At 53.7% G+C, this 18,403-nt stretch overlaps 1 protein-coding gene across 1 annotated transcript; it reads right to left on the minus strand.

Annotated features, from left to right (window-relative positions):
- Positions 1–1,029: 1,029 nt before the first annotated feature.
- Positions 1,030–18,402, minus strand: ETNK2 (ethanolamine kinase 2; the record flags this gene model as incomplete). Its single annotated transcript, XM_008577366.1, has 7 exons — positions 1,030–2,257; positions 4,916–5,061; positions 7,505–7,588; positions 8,184–8,326; positions 13,052–13,174; positions 16,224–16,483; positions 18,241–18,402. Coding segments are annotated over 7 exons (1,014 nt in total), but the record flags the coding sequence as incomplete, so codon positions are not given.
- Between the last annotated feature and the right edge of the window lies 1 nt (position 18,403).

Consider the following 18,403-nt stretch of genomic DNA (forward strand, 5'->3'; position numbering starts at 1 on the left):
CTCTGTTCCTCTCAGGAACAAGGAGTGTGGGCCTGCTGTTTAGTCCACAGCAGGTCGTGTCTGTGACTACCTGACCCTGTGGATGACCCTCAGGGTCCTACCTGCCCAGCCCTGGCACCATCCCTATGCCTGGGCAACTCTTTCCCCACATCCTGCATTAGCACCCCTCCTAGGCCACTACTGACAGAGGACCCAGCTACACCGGATCACCATGACCTTGAAGGCCCTGGCTGCTGGTGCCAGCTCCAGTGGTTGCCATGGCACCCCAATACTTTTGCAAGCAAAGGCCAAACAACTAGAGTCCACCTGGCAGGCGGCTGCTGCTGTTGCCACTGCTGCCCCAAAGGACATGGGCACATTCAGAGGGGTCCTGGGGGCAGCTGCTAGAAGTATAGCTGTAGCAACAGGGCTGCTGAGAGGGGTTGGCAGGCGGCTGCTGCTGTTGCCACTGCTGCCCCAAAGGACATGGGCACATTCAGAGGGGTTCTGGGGGCAGCTGCTAGAAGTATAGCTGTAGCAACAGGGCTGCTGAGAGGGGCGCCCCCCTCACCTTTGAGTGTCTGCTCTTTCCTCCCTCTGGCTTTCTGAGAAAGTGAGCATGGTTCCAGAAATCGTCCTTGCCTGGTGGCACACAGAGCAGCCCCCTGACCCACCCCCAGTAGCTGGGAGCTGGAGATGACCGAGGAAGAAGTCCTGAGCACTTCTATTCAGGGATTCACTGGTTCAGCCCCTCAGTGGCCAAAGTGCTTGCAATCCACAGCCCAGTTCCCTCTAAGCAGCATTCCACCAGTGTCAACTGATTCCAGCAAGATGGTCAAAGGCAGAGACTCCGTAAGACACCAGCCCTGCCCAGGTCTACAAGGTGCCCTGGAGCCTTCAGAGCCAGGGGTGTGGGGCTAGTGTGCAGGCTACCACCTTGACTTCAGCATAGATCAAAGGGGACAGCAGAAAGGGGGGGTGGAGCACATCTCAGCCTCACCGTGGGAGCACTAGTCATACCCTCACCATTGCCACTCAGATACACAGCAGTCCGGAAACGAGCATTTTAATGCAGAAAACCACGATAATTTACAAATGAATCACTTTATGGGCCAGAGCCAGGGGGGGCCCCCCCCCAAGGATCTGTGAGGGCAGAAAGGAGGTGGAGGTTGTTGAGTGTCAGAGCACAATCAGCACCTTTGCAATTCGATCCTGCTCAAGCTCGCGCACTCCGGGCTCTGCAGGTCCCTGGCCCCCTGCCCCTTGACTCCCACTAGTCATTCCCAGGTGGGAAGATCTTGGGTCAACTCCAAGACAGAAGGTGGAGATGGAAGGACAGGTTCTAGGGAGGGAGGGAACAAGGCAGGAGGCTGCCGGCTCTGGCTCTGGCCACCACAGCCCCAGCCATGCCCCTTCCAGTCAAGCCACAGCATGAAGCAGAGCCAGGCTTTGGGGGCCCGGGGCCTCCCCACTCCCTCTCCTTCCCCCCAGCAGGTTGCAGAGGGACAGAACAGAAACTCAGGGGCAGCGAGGGCACTGGAGGGGGTGCGCTCTCTCAGGCTGAGGCTCGGGAAGAGGTTATTTGATTGTATCTGGTTTGAAAAGTGAAAGTGAGGGGTCTCAGATGAGGCAGCTGCTAGGGGAACTGTCCTGCCCAATTCTGGACCCCCTCTCTCCCATCAAGATATGTACATCCATCTGTCAGAGTTGGCATGATGCTGGTTTGGGGTGCAGCACCTCCCACGTGGGGCATGCAGGGGGAGACGGAGAGGGGCTGGAGGCTCAGGGCACTGGAGGTAGAAAGGAGCCCCCCCGCCTTCCCCAGTCCAGGAAGGGTCAAAGACACATCTAAGGCAGCCCAAATTCCAGCAGGGCCTGGGGCTGGGAACGGTGTGCTTCCCAGGGGTGGTTATGGTCCAGGCCCTGGCTGTCTGCAGGCACTTCCTTCCAAGCCTGATATGGTGAAGGGGACCCCCAGAGTTGGGTCCTATCAGCCCCTCCACACAGGAGAATGAGGTCTTCAGTGGCATCCATTGGGTGCTGGTGGCAGGGACAGAACCTTCTCCTTGGACACCCACCTGTCCCCTCTCCCACCTTGTCCAAGAGGGTGGACCTCAGAGCAGAACTGAGCCCTGGAGAACAGGCCCGGCCAAGCAGTTGAGTGGGCGGATGGCAAGGCCGGTCACTTTGGCATCTCCAAGGCCGACACTTGAGGCTTCACCTTGAAGTACTGGTTGAATCGGATCACGGCGTACCTGCCGGAAGACAGGGAAGGAAGCTGCGAATGAAAAGGGGTCTAGGTGGGCCCTGCGGGGGGCTCGCAGCTTGAGGAAAGCTGCTCGTCGGTGCCAAGTCCACCGGGCAGGTCAACCCCAGCCCAGCTGACTTTCTTATTTTTATTTTTTTCCTTCAACTATAATCTTTTCATCTTAGATCAGACTGGAGCAACCCCTTCTGCAAACATTTTTGTTTGTGTTTTGTTTGTTTTTCCAGTTCCGTAGTGTTAAGTATATTCACACTGTCCAGTGAATCTCCACAACGTTTTCACCTTGCAAAACTGAAACTCTGCCCCTGTCAAACACCACTCCCCATGTCCCCTCTCCCCAGCCCCTAGCAACCACCGATCTACTTTGTTTCTATAAATTTGACGACTTTCGTTACCTCTTACATGAGGAGTCATGAGGTATCTGTCTTTTTGTGACTGGCTGTTTCACTTAGCGTAATGTTCTCAAGGTTCATCCATGGTGTGGCAGGTGGCAGGATTTCCTTCCTTTTTAAGGCTAGTAATATTCTATGGTTGTATGTGCCACGTTTGATTTATCCATATCTGTCTTTTTGTGACTGGCTGTTTCACTTAGCGTAATGTTCTCAAGGTTCATCCATGGTGTGGCAGGTGGCAGGATTTCCTTCCTTTTTAAGGCTGAGTAATATTCTATGGTTGTATGTGCCACGTTTGATTTATCCATTCATCTGTCAATGGATGTTTGGGTTGCTTCCATCTCTTGGCTACTGTGAATAATGTTGCTATGAAATGGGTGTGCAAATATTTCTTTGAGACCCTGCTTTCATTTCTCTTGGATATACACCCAGAAGTGGGATTGCTGGATCATATGGTGATTCTATTTTTAATTTTCTGAGGAATCACCATCCTGTTTTCCATAGTGGCTGCACCATTTTACATTCCTAACAGCAGTGCCCAAGAGTTCCAATTTCTCCCCATCCTTGCCAACACTTATTTTCTGTTTTTCTTTGTTTGTTTGTTTTGTTTTGTTTTTGCCACATGGGGCCATTTTATTGCAGTTAAATACTTCTCTATTTTTTTGTCCATTTTTCCATAAAGAAAATTAAAACACACACACACACCTGTTTTTTTGATAGCAGCCATCCTAAGTAGTACTAGGTGACATGTCGGTATACTTTTGATTTGCATTTCTCTAAAGGGTGTGAATACTTTGAAGCCAGGGTAGAGCCTCTTCCCTACCCAGGCAAACCTCCCGGAGTCGTCAAGGCCATGGCATCCAGGCCGAGGTGAATCCCTAAGCTAGAGTTTAGGCCTGGTGGCCAGTAGCAGGCTGGTCCTCCCCAGCGGGGTGTAGGGAGATAGAGGAGAAGAGTGAGGGCAGCAGTGCCCCGGCCACGTGGTCGCCAGGGGTCTGGTCTGCTGGAAGGCCCTCGAAACAGACCTCCACCCGCTCCCTTCTCTTCTACCGGGAGGCCTGTTGGTTGGAAAATGAGTCTAGACCTGGGCACAAGAAGCCCCAGTGGGCATTTACTGTGCACTAAACTGTGTCTTCGCTGTAGCCAGAGGTGCCCACAAAGCCCAGGTCACCCAAAGCTCAAGGAGCATGAGAGGTGTGGCTCCAGCTGCCCCCGAACAAACACTACTGATGTCGCTTTCTCAAGCAAAGGTCCTCCACCCTCAGGGCTCTCCCACCCCATCCCAAAGTCCTGCTCACTGAGGGATTGGCTACAAAGTACCTCCTTGCACTTTCTTCCCTTCTCATGACTTAAAAGGGGCAAGAGGAAGGCTTGTTCATCAGGTGGAACACCAAAAAGCGACCCTCAGGGCTCTCCCACCCCATCCCAAAGTCCTGCTCACTGAGGGATTGGCTACAAAGTAGCTCCTTGCACTTTCTTCCCTTCTCATGACTTAAAAGGGGCAAGAGGAAGGCTTGTTCATCAGGTGGAACACCAAAAAGCAAGAGCCTAACACAGAGGCAGTTTTGTGCCAATGAGAAAAATAGAATAGACAATCCGAAATCACAGAAAAGTAAAGATTTTATTTAGCTCTATTATGTATAGTGAAATTCAGGGCAGTCGACTTGTCTTCTGGCTTATGCATGGCTGACATCAGTAAGACTAGTTAGCAATCCCCTGGGAACACGCCAGTGGAAACCTGGCATGAACCATGTACCTTTGGTAAGTGGCACTCAAAACTGAGAACGGATAGCACAGTCACAAGTGACAGTGGGAAGAGCCTGTGGGAAAGGCTTGCACAGAGCTCTGAGTCAGTGGAGGTGGTCACAGAGCCTGACACTAGCTCCTCCAAAGGCTTAAAAAAAGGAAAGAAAAGAAAAAGGACGAGTGTAACTGCAGTACGAAGGGCTGAGGTCAGACAGCAGGAGGAAGTACTCATCAAATAAGAGAGTTGCTAAAATAGGAAGCTGGATGTTTCTTGGAAGTATTTCTCTAGAAAAGAGAAAACCTAGACTTGATAGGTCACAGGGAGTAGGGGACAGGACATCATAGTATTAAGGGGATGCCCAAGATTGGCTTTCCCAGACCTCACCTCTAGGGTGGGGTTCAGGAGCATATGATGGGTGTTCCCAGGATGTCACACCTGACCCTGGGTTCTGCGTAGGAGGCTGGCGGTGGGTCGGGAGTCCCTCCTCCTCGCTCCTCCTTTCCCTTGTCCCCTCCCACTCCAAGCACTCACCAGGGCAAACTTGTTGACTTGCACGTAGAGCCTCTCCACCTCCCTGGGGGTCACGGCCATCCCCTTCTGTGCCTGCAGGTAGTAGTGCAGCCACTGCAGCTGGGTCTCCCTCGCCGGGTACCAGCGGTAATCAACCTCATTCACACCTGATGGGGGCAGGCCAGACAGAAGGCACTGGGAGATGGGCCCACCTCGAGCTCAGGAGGTATTCCCTCTCCCCTTGAAGCTCCCATCTCCTTTGACCTGCGGGGTGGTCTTGGAAGTGCAAGAAGACCACCAAACGTAGCTAGTGAGGGGGGTCTACACCCATCCCAGCTGGGGGCACTGCTTCCATGGGGAAGCCCAAGACAGCACTACTGTATCTCCTTTGCCCTGTACAAAGCGATGGCACACAGGAGGCACTCAGTTAAAGCCCCAAATCAGCACTGCTAGTCTCATCTAACCTCCAGTTAACCCTGGACAAGCCCTTTCCTCTCCCGGACCTACGTTTCTTCATTATCAAACGAGGGAGCTGGGCTTAATGGATGACTGTCAAACATTGTTTCTTGGACTGGTGTTAAGCTGGCTAATCAAAAAAGTCACCCAGAGAGCACTCCCACTCCCGTCCAGTTCTCCAGATGATTCTGATAGGCAGCCAAGCTTGGCACCCATGCATCAGATGGCTCTGATTTCTTCCAGCCCCACCTTTCTAGGAGTCCCCAAGCTGCCAGCCCAGTACTGCCAGCCACATCCTGGGCACGGTGATAGAGACCATGGCTTCAGAGCAGGTACAGAAAGAAATGGCTTATTTAAGACGGGACCAGGACTGGGCCACCTTCTCCAGTGACTCTTCCTCCCTCTTCTTTTCTTTCTGTCTTTCCCAAGCTTCCTTATATCCCTGGAGAAACACACTCAGCCTCCCAAGGCCCCAAGAGTATGGCTGGAAAAGAATCTCCTTGTGAGATATAGAAACTAAAGCCCAGACAGAAGAAATTTGTAGGTCACACGGCCAGTTACAGGCAGGATCAGAGTTGGAACCCCCATCTCCCAACACCCAATACTGTGTCTTCCCCACTCCTGAGAACCCAGGAAGTCCCTCTCCTCAGCTCCTAATCTCTCCTGCCCTCTTTTTTCCCCCATGCCAGGTTCTTCCTCCACCATTCTCAACTTAGGAGCAGGATGCGATCTGCCCCTTTGGAGAAATTCCAGTTGGACTTTGCTCTGTGTGGTGGGTGAGAAGGACTTAAAATGCTTAAGAATTATCCCTTCTGGAAAGGCCAGCTGCCCTAGCAGCCAAGCATTCTCAGGCACAGTGCCCTGCCGGTGCCAGCCTGTTCTGGCCCCACCCCACAGCTCAGCTGCTCTGCTCAGCTGAGGCCCCATCATCCCATGTGGTTCTTAGGTGCAGCTGGTGGCTGCCCTGGGGAGTTGTACCCTCAGGTACAATCAGTGCTTGATAGACCTGGTCACCTGGGGTGCCAAGAGGAGCAAGATTGGCCTGGATTGGGCTAGGGAGTGGCTGAAGCTGGGCCGGGGGTGGCTCTGCAGGTGGCCTGGGTGTGCCTCACCTATCCTAAGTCACAGGGGCTGGCCACATGATGCTGAGCCCCCTCACACTGCTGGTCTGTGCATGTCCCTCCAGCCCCAGTGTCCAGCTCCATCCATGACTTGCTTCCTCAGTTCCATCTAATTGTAACAATTAAACCCTCAAGTGGAAAAACCTGCCCTGCCTCCTTCACACAAATGGTTCTACTGTACATACCGTGCCTGGATAGAATAATTGCCCACCCATAGGAATCACTCCCCTCATCCAACCCCTTCCACTCCTGTTCCAGTCTCCCTAGCTTCTGCAGAAAAGCTTCCCCGCCTAATGGCAGCAACAAACACCAACAAGATGCTTAGTATGTGCCATACATCTGTGTGTGTATTTCATATCAGGACTGTGAAGTAGGTACCCTTATCATCTCCATTTTGCAGGGGCACAGAGAGCGTAAGTAACCTGCCTAAGGGTCACACAGCTAGTAAGCAGCAAAGCCAGGATTTGAACTTAGGGAGTCAAGTTGCATAGTACACACTTTTAACTAGTTCCACCTGGATTATTCTCATCAGGCCACCAGGTAAACAGCTACTACAGCTTTTCTGCTCCTTATCTACATGCAGGGCCCTCATGTACAGGTATGCAGGTTACACTGGGCTTAAAGGAGTTTGGATAAGAGAGCAACTGGAGGCTGAAGTCATCCTGTGTGGTGCTGGTCAAACTGGTATGGGTTGTCTGCCCAGAGGAAGGGGTCTTCTTCTAATTCACAGGCCAAGCCAAGGATCCTCGGGGATCCTACAGAGGGTGCATTTTATTAATTTGTAGTGAACTGCTATGTAGGCTAGCAGAGGTCTGCTCTGTGGATGTGGGTCCTGCCCCCGCAAACCCCGAGACTTGGAGTTCTCTAAAAGCAGTCTGTGCCTTCCCCCCTGGAGCTGTGATATTTCAAAGGACAGGGGCTAGCTGGCCTTCACCCTCCAAGTACAGAACCACCTCTGGCCCTCCCCTCAGACCTGGCCCCCATCATAAGGAGGGTACCTTGGACACAGGACAAATAGGAATGGCCCTCTCACCTGCAAACTCATTGAAATGGTTGCCAATGTCAAAAGCTTGGTAGTTGTAGCCGGCATATTCATAGTCAATGAACCGTACGTGACCTATGAGGCAGAAAAGAGACCATGAGGGCTGGTCCCAGGAGATGTGGAAATAAGGCCTGGTCAAGCTCCTGCAGATCTCCGGAATGCACCCACTGAGTGCTGCTGGCCTCTGCAGCAACCCGGCCTGACCCAACCTTGCAGCAATCTTCTAGGCTACTTCCTTGCATCTGTCCATTTGTCCATCTGCCCCTCTTCCAGCTCCGACTGTCCTTCTCACACATCTAGGTCCTCAGCATGGCTAACGGTCAGTAATAAAAGTACTCTCCTCAAGAACACTGGAGGTTCTCTCTCTCGGAAGGCTTGGGGCAGCTACAATGTCCTCAGAAGCCCAAAGAGTTGTCAGGAGGAATGGCTTGGGTGCCCTAAGGTTGAGGACCTCCACAAACCATAACTCTGAGTTCTTTCTTGGCATAAATTTTTTTAAGTGGGAATTTCGTATTTTGTTTTCCCCTTCTCTCCTACAAATTAACTTAAGACCTAAACCCAGGTCTCCCTTTGCTTGTCCAAGTGCCAGCCTGAGGAAAAGGCCCCAAAAGCCAGCTGACCAACTGTCCCAAACCCTGCTTCTGCCTGGCCAGGGCCAGAGAGGCCATACCTTTGGTGCTGTCATAGATGATATTCTTGCAGAGCAGGTCGTTGTGACAAAACACCACAGGGGAATCCAGCTGGGTCAGGTGCTCCTTCAGCCAGGCCAGCTCCCATTCCAACACATCCACCTTAGGGACATCTTTGGAAAGGCTGGACAGGGGCAAAAAGGCGGCAAGTGAAGGGAGGGATGACGGTGGACAGGCAAGTCCATGGCCTTGAGGGTCCTGGCTCTCGCCTCCTCATTCCCTCTTACTGCAGAGGGACCTCGAACAAATGGCCAACCTTTTAGACCCTGACCTTTGTCATCTGTAAAATGGCACTAAGGCTTCCTGTCCTTTTGAATCCTATGGTTGCACCGAGAAGCTGGTTAAAACGTGGACATAAAAGCATTCGGCAGAGCATAAGAGTCACTGACCAAATGGCTTCCCTGCTGCTTTGTGAAAGGGATAAGCAGGTTAGAAAGAGGAACGGGGGGCCGGCCCGGTGGCGCACTGCGCTAGTGCGCCGCTTCGGAAGCGCAGAGGCGCTCCCGCCGAGGGTTCGGATCCCACATACAGACCGGTTCCCACTCACTGGCTGAGCGAGGCGCGGGGGCAACACCGAGGGTTGCAATCCCGTTGCTGGTCCCGGTCCAGTACGGGGGCGACACTGAGGGTTGCGATCCGTTGCCGGACACGGAAAAAAGACAAAAAAAAAAAAAGAGGAACAGGGAAAGCACAGGCGAGGCGAGAATGGGTGTCCAGACTAAGAGAGACAAGGGCAACAGGGGCTGTGGGGAGAGATGTCAAACAGACCTGACCTTAGGCTGCCAGGATCCCTGGGAGAAGGTGTAGCTGTCTCCGATGAGACTCTCCCCCAACACTCCTCCCGTGAAGGAATCATAGTGCCCTGGGAGGGGCTGGAGCCATGGAGTTCTCTTGAGGAGGCAGAGGCAAGTCCGAGTGTGTCTCCCTCACATGCTAACAGCTGACAATGTCACAGGTGAAAGAGACAATCTCACAGGCAGACCACATAAGGAAGCAAACTGTGTGTCTTGGGCTCACTCTCCAATCAATGCCAAGGAATGTTAAGTCCTTTCAAAGTGACACTTGCTCTACCACTCCCCAACAACTCATCCCTTCCGCCTTGAATTATGACCTTGTCCCTGACCCCTGCCAGATCACGCCTGGGCAACTCGAGGGCAGGAGCACACACAGAGCCCACCTTTCCTTCTGCCCCACTCCTATCCCATGCACACAGCAGCCATTTCTGCTGAAACATGTGTTGAGGGATGAATGAACTGGTCAATCAATGAAGTTATGAGAGGCCATGTGGAAATGTGGCGAGGGCACACCGTGCTTGCATGCTCTGGACTTTGGTCCCCACGATGCTCACAGGTCTGTGTACATTAGAAAAGCCAAATAACACAGTCCTTAAAAACTCAGAACCACCAATGAGGAGAAGGGAGGAGGCTGGGGTTTGATCTCCATTCATGCATTTCCTGTTTGCGTTTCTTTGTCCAGGGGGGCAAGAGCACGTAAAGGAAGATGAGAATGAGATGTGCCCTCTCTCACTTCCCACGGCCAGACAGTGCCTCACCCACTCCAGAGGCCAGACACGGGGAAGAGTACTCAGCAACTTCCTCTGCAAAAGGAGGGGTGGGCAGGCTCCCTCCCAGGCTTTGAGAAGGTCAAAGCTAAAGAGGATCTTAGGTCATCTGGTCCAACCCCATGGGGAAACTGAGGCTCAAGGAAGGAGGCTTCCTTCCAGCCTCCAGGTATCTCTTGCACAGCTGGATCCTCTACTTCCTCATCTAAGGAGAAAGCAGTTCTGGACTTGTCTGAAGATCCAAAATTGAGCCGAGTCTCCCAACTGTGAGGGCTGTGCATGCTCCCTGAAGGCCTTGGTGTCCCCAGAGGCCCTGCAAAGGCCTCTGAGTCCAGGGGGTCTGCTGGGAAGGGTGACATGGGGGAGGCCTCCCCTCACCCTCACTGGAGTTTGTGTTGACAAATCAGCCTAAGGTATCTTCAATCTTGGGTCTCCTCAAGAAGCCACCTCTTCTTTTAAGATTCTTTTTTTTTCTTGGACTGACACCATCAAAAAATAAGAACAAGGAGGCTTGCTCCTCCACCCTTCAGAGACAGTGAGGGGGTTGGGGGATGCGGGGGATGTAGGGGCTGAGGGGCTCCCCAGGAATGCCGTAGCTTTCCTCCTGATGAAGGGACGGCTCCCTGGCAAGTCTCCATGCAGCTCTGAGCATCTGGGCAGGCAGAAGTGCTTCCTCCCCACAGGGACTGTCTTAAGTGTTGGAGCTCACTCGCTTATCACCTTTGCCTTCCATCAGCCACCCATCAGAATCTCCTCTTGATGCCCCTCAGTCAGTCATCAATCAGCCCTTCACTCTCCCAGCACCCTGGACACCTCCATGTCCAACCAATGCCAAGGCTACCAAGTCTATTCCCACAAGTCTCTGACACATTCCCCCATTCTCCATCCCTCCTGAAGCTACCCTAAGGCAATGTTCCTCAAAATGTGGTTCCTCTATCAAAAAGTGGCTCCTGGGTTATCTGCCTCGGAATCATCTGGGAAGCCTATCAAAATACACATTCCTGGCGTTTCAGGCAAGACCTCTCCATCAATCTGCAGGGCTGGGCTAGAAATCTGCACTTAGCAAGCACTCCAGAGGAATCTTAGGCTCAAAGTTTGGGAACCCTAGTCCTACATCTTGTCCATTTAATTACAAGACTTCCCCAGCTGGTCCCCCTACCTCAAATCTATCCCTAACAGTGCTAGTGAACTTTCTTCCTAGACTACAATTCCTGGTTGGGTTTCTGAGTCCCTGGTTCGAACACCTTCATGACTTTCCAATGCCTACTAAATTAAATCTTGGCTCCTTAACCTGGAATTCAAGGCCCCTCTCCATCTAGCTCCAACTCAGCTCTGCAGCCCCATCTCCCACAACTCTTCCCAAAAGTTGCTTCGGCCAACTTCCTCTACTTACCACACATGAGCAAGCCTTGCTCAAGCCACCTCCACCAGCTGCAGCAGCCTCCCTCTTATCTCTGCCATGCCACCTCTACTAAGAAGACTAAGTTCCCTGGTTCTCTCACCCCCAGCATACATCACACACCCTGCCTTCTTTTGTAGCTGGGCATGAGCATGTCCTGTTTACCCAGATGGCTCCTAAGTTCCTTGAGGGCAAGGCCAATGTCATGCTTGTTTTTGTTGTTGTCGTTGTTTTTGTTTTATTGTTTTAAATCCCAATCAATCAATCAATCTTTATGAAATGGATGACTGAATAAATAAGGGTTACTAGGCAAGGACTGGAGTTCACGGTGCTTTTTCTAGCTTAAATGGTTGCTCATCATTGCCCAGCTTTTGGGCAGGTTAGGCAGATTATCTCCTAAAGAAGCTCAAAGCAGCTAAGCAACTTGATATGCCCAAGGTCAAAGGTGTGACAAAAGCAAAGAGTTGGCCAGTTCTTTTTCAGGGACCACTCCCCTCCCAAAAAGGTTACCCCTTAAGGTTACACAGTGACAGTACAGTCCAAAGAAGCTGCAGTATCAAGGATCATGCCTGAGCACCAAGAGGCCTGGACTCTAGTCCCTGAACAAATGACCTTGAACAAATCCTATTCCCTCTCTGGGCCTCAGTTTTTCCATCTGCCAAATGAAGGCAGTAAACTGGAAGACTGGAGGGTCCTGTTCTCCATGTGCTGATCTAGTCCTAAGGGAGAAGGCAGTCCTTGTCCCAGAGATAACATTTGACATAGAAGGTCTGAACATGGTCAAAGAGAGGGCAAGCTTGGGCCATCTGGACAAATAGTCCCAAAGCAGTGCTTGATGATCATTAAGTGGGAGGATTCAGATAATGTCACGTATGTGCGACAGAGACACACTCATGATCGGTACAGAGTCAATTACTGTCTCGTCATTTCAGAGGTAGGAAGTTGGTACCCTTCCGTCAAGCCTCTTCTGCACCCTACTCTCCTCAACATTTAGAACAAAGGTGATGTTCAATCCCAGCAGAGAACATGGGGGATCAGAGGCTCACGACTACCTTTTTTTTTGGTGGGGCACAGGGAGACCACTCTGTCCTCCATGCCTCCCCCGTTTACCCAGCACTCCAGGGTGTGTTGGGGAGTCCGGTGTCTGAAGGCTAGCAGAACTCTGCATTTTCTGGCCAGAGAGCTTAAGAAAAAGTTCAGGGAACCCCGTGTTATCTAGGGAAACGCAATGCCAGGATAGGTGTATACCTCCTTCCCTGGAAAGAGCAGTAAAGAGAACAGCAGGCTGTCAGACTGGACAAGGTGGGGGCAGGATCCATCCCCAAAGGCAGCTGGGGACAAGAGGAGTCCAGGCAAGTAGCAGACACCTCGATGTCCCAAGGGCTTGCTGGCTGGTGAGTTGAGTTCTTTTGACTGGCTCTGAACTCAGTCCTACTCCATGCTCAGGGGGTCCTGCCTTCTCACTGTTCAGAAGGCAGCTCAAGCGAAGGAGACCTGGGCTGGGAAACAAAACCCTGCCTCTGACTAGCCCATGACTCTGGGCAAAGCTCAGTCTCTGAGCCTCAGTATCCTTTAAATGAAATGGGGAGATGCTGTCCCTGACCCTAGTCCCTGCCACACTCAGAAGACTCAAGGAGAAATAAGCACATAGGTATAAAACTGCTGCTCTAAGTTTTTGAGATTTAGTCAATCGGCCCAACTCTGCAGGGAGACAGAGGCTAAGCAATCAAGACAGAAGGGGCCACAGGAGAAACTCTGCAGCCTCCACCCCAGGACCTATGCCCCTAAACCTCCTGTAAAAGTGTGCTGGAGCCAAGAGAATGGGGAGCGGAGATCACATTAAGGCAGGAGAGACCGTGGCAGCCTCGGACCCTCCCAGATCTTTATACCTGAGGTTGATCTCGTTCTTCACAAGCGTGAAATAATTGTGCATCTTGTGCCAGAGGGTGGGCTTGGGCAGGCTGCCGTTGGCATGGATAGCATGAATCTTTGCCATTTCTAAGGCGATTAACCTACAGCAGAAAACAGGAGGAGTAGACAGTGTCAGTGTCAGGGCATGCCCTCCCTGCTCAGCCCCTCCTGACCAGAAAGGGGCCCTACAGCGTCCATCTGGGCACCAGCCGAAGGCCTAATGTGGGAGGATTACAAGTCTCTTAGGAGCACTAGGTCTTGCAGAGGGAGGTCTCAGCAGAAGGCACGAAAATGAAATAAGACCATTAGCCTAGCAGCTCCCTTTCCAGTACCAGAGCTGGGGCTGCTTCGGGTAGCAGAAGGGCAAAGCAGTGGGCTGTTGGCCACAGGTCAATGGCTGTGCCCCACCCCAGTGTACCCATAGCAACCCCTGAGAACACAGGAGCACCTGGGGGTGGGGGCGGTACCCCTCATCCCCTTGGACTCTGACCCATCCTCTCGGGGGAGGTAAACGCAGGTCACTTTCACCAAGAGATCAGGGGGTGGTGATGCCAGGCAGGGAAGAAATGCCCGCCTCTTATCAGCCTGGCCAAGGTGGGGAGGGAAACAGGCTGGCATGGGGCAGCCCCTTCCTCAGCCACAGGGAGTCGATGCTGGCAGCTAAATGCCAAGGACGCAAAACAAACCAGCGTTCTATTTTCAAGTTCTCCTGTGGACATTATCCAAGGTCCTGGGAGAGGAGGAGTGGGCGGTAGGGAAAGTTGCTGGAGGATGGTGGGGGCAGATGAAGGGCTGACTAGTTAGAGAGGGAGGGCCTTGATAAGGATCCCATCACAGCCCAGCCTGATGTCCCATGTCCCAGCTGGGCTCTCCAGGTCCTCTGCTAGCCCTCCCTTCTGCAGCCCCACCCCCAACCGCCTGTCAGGCCTCCAACATTCAAGCTTCCTTCGCCTCTGCCTGTTGCTCGAATAATAATCACTGGGAAAGAAAACAAAGGCATTGGCTTTTGAAACCTTGTTACCTAGTTCTTCCAGGGATACCCCCGCCCCTTGCCAGGTCCTAGAAAGGGCCAGGCCATGCTCCATTGGGATAACAGGGCAATTCTGGGGCTCCTCCGGAGGCCCCCAAGGCTCCCACCTCCTAAAGGGTGGAGGGGACAGGGGACATGGCAGCAACCACGTGGGCTAGAGAGGAAGGCCTGCTTTCAGAGGCCAGGGGCCCTGGGGCAGGACAGAGCCCGCCAGGGTTTGGGCAAGGCAAGGAAACAGACCTGAGACCAGGCCTTCCCTTCCCAAAGGAGATTCTGAACAGAGCATGAGCAGAGCATTTCCTTGAATATCAATAGGGCTGTTGTCTGGAATAGCAATGAAAGTAAACTCAACACTCAGCATTTTTATGCTGCAAAGCCTCAACAGGCAGAGGCTGGGGGGTGGGGTTCAGGGGGACACAGGGAGAGTGCTCCCTGAGGCCTTCCCGTCAGGCCTGCACCTTCACCCAGAGGGATAATGGTCTACCCTGGGAAAACCATCAAGGAAGGACCTGCCTCCTACACCTATCCCAATTTCTGGCTCTGCCCCGAATGCTGAGTTCTTCTTATGGAACCTCGCTCCATCTTCAATCTTCCCGACAACAATAATTGTTTCCACGAGAGGATGAGTGACAGCATCCGATTCCCAGCGGGGAAGGGAGCCTGGGTGGCGAGGATCTGCCGGTTCTGGAGCTCATTTGCACAAGACTGATGGAGAGCTGGGTGGAGTGCCGTGGGAGATGCCAGGACGGGGCCCCCTGCACCCTGCTCTGACTTCACATCTCCAGGCCTGAGAAGACCCCCCGCACAGGTGTGTATGCCCCTCATTCTCCCCAGACACGCACACACACCCAGCTACAATACACAACTGGGCCCTGGCAGCCCCAGAGGCAGCGCTCAAGAGCATGGGGGTGGAGGGACTCTCAGCTTCCCTTCTGCTAAGTCTCTGGAGGACCAGCTCAGGGGTGCTATGACAGGTGTGCTTACTTGCAGTTAACTGGCTGGAGGGTAAGGCGGCAGAGCAGCTTCTTGGTCTGCCCCCAGGCAGGCTTCATTGTTTCCCTTCAGTATGCGGAAGTCCCCTTCCCCTTGGACTGGACAGGGCAGATGCCAGGGATCCTAGGCAGACCCCTGCACTGCTGTCCCCAGCATCAGCAGTACACCTCGGCCTGCCTCGAGCCTCACTACACTCTGAGTGCTCTCAGACTACAGGCACGTGGGTCATGGCATTGGAAGGAATGAGGAGGATACCCTGATATCCCTGCTTTGGTACAGCCAGAGGAGAGTGAGTACACTAGGGGCTCTTCTTTGGTTTTCACCCTTCCAGGCCCCACACCTGCATCCACAGGGCTTGACGCTTAAGTCAGTTCCTGGGCCCAACAGATGCAGGCATTTACTGGGAGGGGCTCCCCGGGGTCCATGGGTTCTTGTAAGCCTGTGGAAGCTCCCCAACCAGGGTTCCCACCTTGTCAGGGAGCCCAGAAGGAGCTCGGACCAGCAGGAGGGCTGGTAAACCTGGATAGGGCCCATTTACCTTGAACACCTGAGCTCTTGGCAGAAGAAGAGGAGAGGCAGGAAACCCTGAATGCCCTGGGGATTTGGCTCAGATTGCATTTCCAAGGCTCTGAGAGGTTTCCAGGTCAGACGTAGAGGTTCGAGGCATGGAGGTTAGGAAGCAGATCTCTGCTGCATTTAGGGAACCAGGTCCTTTGGTCTCACGCTGGGGATTTGGCTCAGATTGCATTTCCAAGGCTCTGAGAGGTTTCCAGGTCAGACGTAGAGTAGGCAGAGGTTCGAGGCATGGAGGTTAGGAAGCAGATCTCTGCTGCATTTAGGGAACCAGGTCCTTTGGTCTCACATTCATCAAAATTCTCACTTTCATCAAAATTCTCACTTTCCTTCCCAGAACTCATCCTTCTAGCAGATCCCACAGCAAATCTATAGAAAGCTATAACCCCTCTCTGCAGAGCAATGCACATACACACTCACATAGTTTTCATGCAATTTTCAGGAAGTTCACAGATCTTTATGATTCTCCTCTATGGACCCACGCTATGCCAAGAATTTCCAAGCCCATGCCTGAGGAATAGTAGAGATGAAAAGTCCCCTGGCAGCATCCTCACCTGAAGAGCTGGGGCTCACGGATGTCGTCGGGCCCCAGGGCCACACCCTGCATGTACTCGTAGCACAGCCCATTCTGGAAGGTGCAGTAGAGTTTGGGGGCGCAGCCATGTGCCCGAAGCAGTTGGAAGTTCCTGACCTCACTCTCCCGGTCCACCAGCAACTCCGTCCGCTCCCCGTACACCCGGACCAGCACGCAGTCCCGCATGTCCTCCTCCACGTAGCAGGCCACCAGCTTGTTGGTGATTCCATCAGTGAAGCGCTAGCACGGGGAGAGGGCGGCGCGTGGGTGGGTGGGGCAGGATCTCTCTGGTCTCTCCCTAGGGTTCCCAGCTTCAGCAGGATGTGCTCATTTGAATGCTGATCACATCCACACAGATCCCCAGCCTTTTAGCCCTGTCACTCATGCTCTATCCAGTCCCCAACCTTGGGGGTCTCTACTCTATAGCGAGTTCAGGAAAAAATGGCAGCTTGGGCTCAACCCAGGCACACTCACTTCTCCTGGGTCGGACTCTAGTGGATGAGATTTGGCAGTGGAGAAATTTCCACACTACTTGGTGGGTAGAGCCCCCTCCCTCTCCTTATTCCTCCATCCTGGCCCTGAAAGAAACCCTCATGGACCAAAATGTGACAGAGGAGGTCAGGGAGTTGCGCAGAACAATATACCCTGATCAGCTGCATCTCGCTACCTACCAGAGGGCTCTGTCTTACCTCGTGCCCCATCCAGCGGCACAGGTACAAGGAAGGTACTGAAGTTGGCCCCATCCCAACAATTTGGTGGTCAGAGGTCCTTAGGGTCTCTGAGTTCCATACCAGAAGAGACAAGAGACAACTGGGCAGGGAGCGCAGGCTTTTGGGGCAGGTTGATAAGATGGAAGGAACTGTGGAATTTATGTGGCACAATGGACAGAGCTGGAAGGGGCCTTAGAGGATATCTGAACCAATTCTAGGTGGGAAATGGGGCCCAGAGAGGGCAGGGGCTGGCGGGTGGAATGTTAGGTCAGTGCTGGAATTAACCTCAAGCCTGCTTGAGGCCTTAACAGTCTTACACCAAACCGGGCCTCTTATTTTTAAAACACTACCTCTCCCCAGGAGAGATCTGTCAGCCTCCACACTGGGTTCCGAACCTCCCTAGAACTTTGCCTGTCCCCACTCAAAAGTCCATCGGCATGGAACCCTTACCACTCCAGCATAAGCTGCAGCACCCCACCGGGCACCTTCCTCCACAGGCAGCGGGAGAGGGGAGAGGGGTGGGGACGGGTGCACAGACGAAGGCTTCTTTTCAGAGAATGCAGATCAACTGGGGAGTCCACCTGGTGCTCCTCATGGGAGCCTCAGCCCACAGGTGTGTCTGGAGAATGTGGCCAACTGGGGGTGGGGAAGGCCCCTGTGTGGGGGGCGCTGAACCAGAGCCTTCAGCGTTGGTGAGGGGCTCCAAGCTAGCTGGAGACCCTCAGGGTGGCTCCTGAGGCCCACAGGGGCGGCTTAGAGCCAGCCCGAAGGCTTTGCTCCCCCCACGGGGTGGAGAAGCGGCAGCAGTGTGTGTGTGAGTGTGTGTGTGTGTGTGTGTGAGAGAGTGTGTGTGTGTGTGAGTGTGTGTGTGTGTGTGTGTGTGTTGGGGGAGGGGGCCCTTAAAAGTTCCTGCCTCCTCAGGTTTCTGAGTCGGCTGGGCACGCGCTTCTGGGCAGCGAGGGGCACCCGCACGCAGCGACAGGGGGTGGGGCCCGCACGCGCAGCATGCTGACAGTGGGCAGGTGGACCTCCGGCGTGCCCCAGAGCCCCAGGCGGAGGGGTGTGTGTGGAGGGCAGAGGGAGGGGTGAGCCTAGCTTTGCTTAGGAACCAAAATAGCTGGAGAAATAAATACGCACATGAACCAGGTTCCCAGCCTCTCCGGCGCAGCAGCCGCGCTCCCCTGGGACCTGCACCCGGAAGGATGCACCGACAGGCGTCCACCCATCCCCGCGGCCCCGACGCAGCCCGGGCAGGGCCCATCCCCGGCCCCGCGCCCGATCCGCTACCTTGGTCCGAACTTGCTCAGGCTTCCAATGCGGCCGCAGCTCCTGGATGAGGCGCAGGGCGCCGGGCAGGATGTCGTCCTGGTCCACGGAGATGCCGAAGTAGGGGACGGCGGCGGCCCTCGGGGGGCCCGGCGGCTCCCGGCAGCCGGTGCTGGCCGCCGCC

Source organism: Galeopterus variegatus, unplaced genomic scaffold, assembly GCF_000696425.1.
Source record: "Galeopterus variegatus unplaced genomic scaffold, G_variegatus-3.0.2 Scaffold1498, whole genome shotgun sequence".
NCBI lineage: Eukaryota > Metazoa > Chordata > Mammalia > Dermoptera > Cynocephalidae > Galeopterus > Galeopterus variegatus.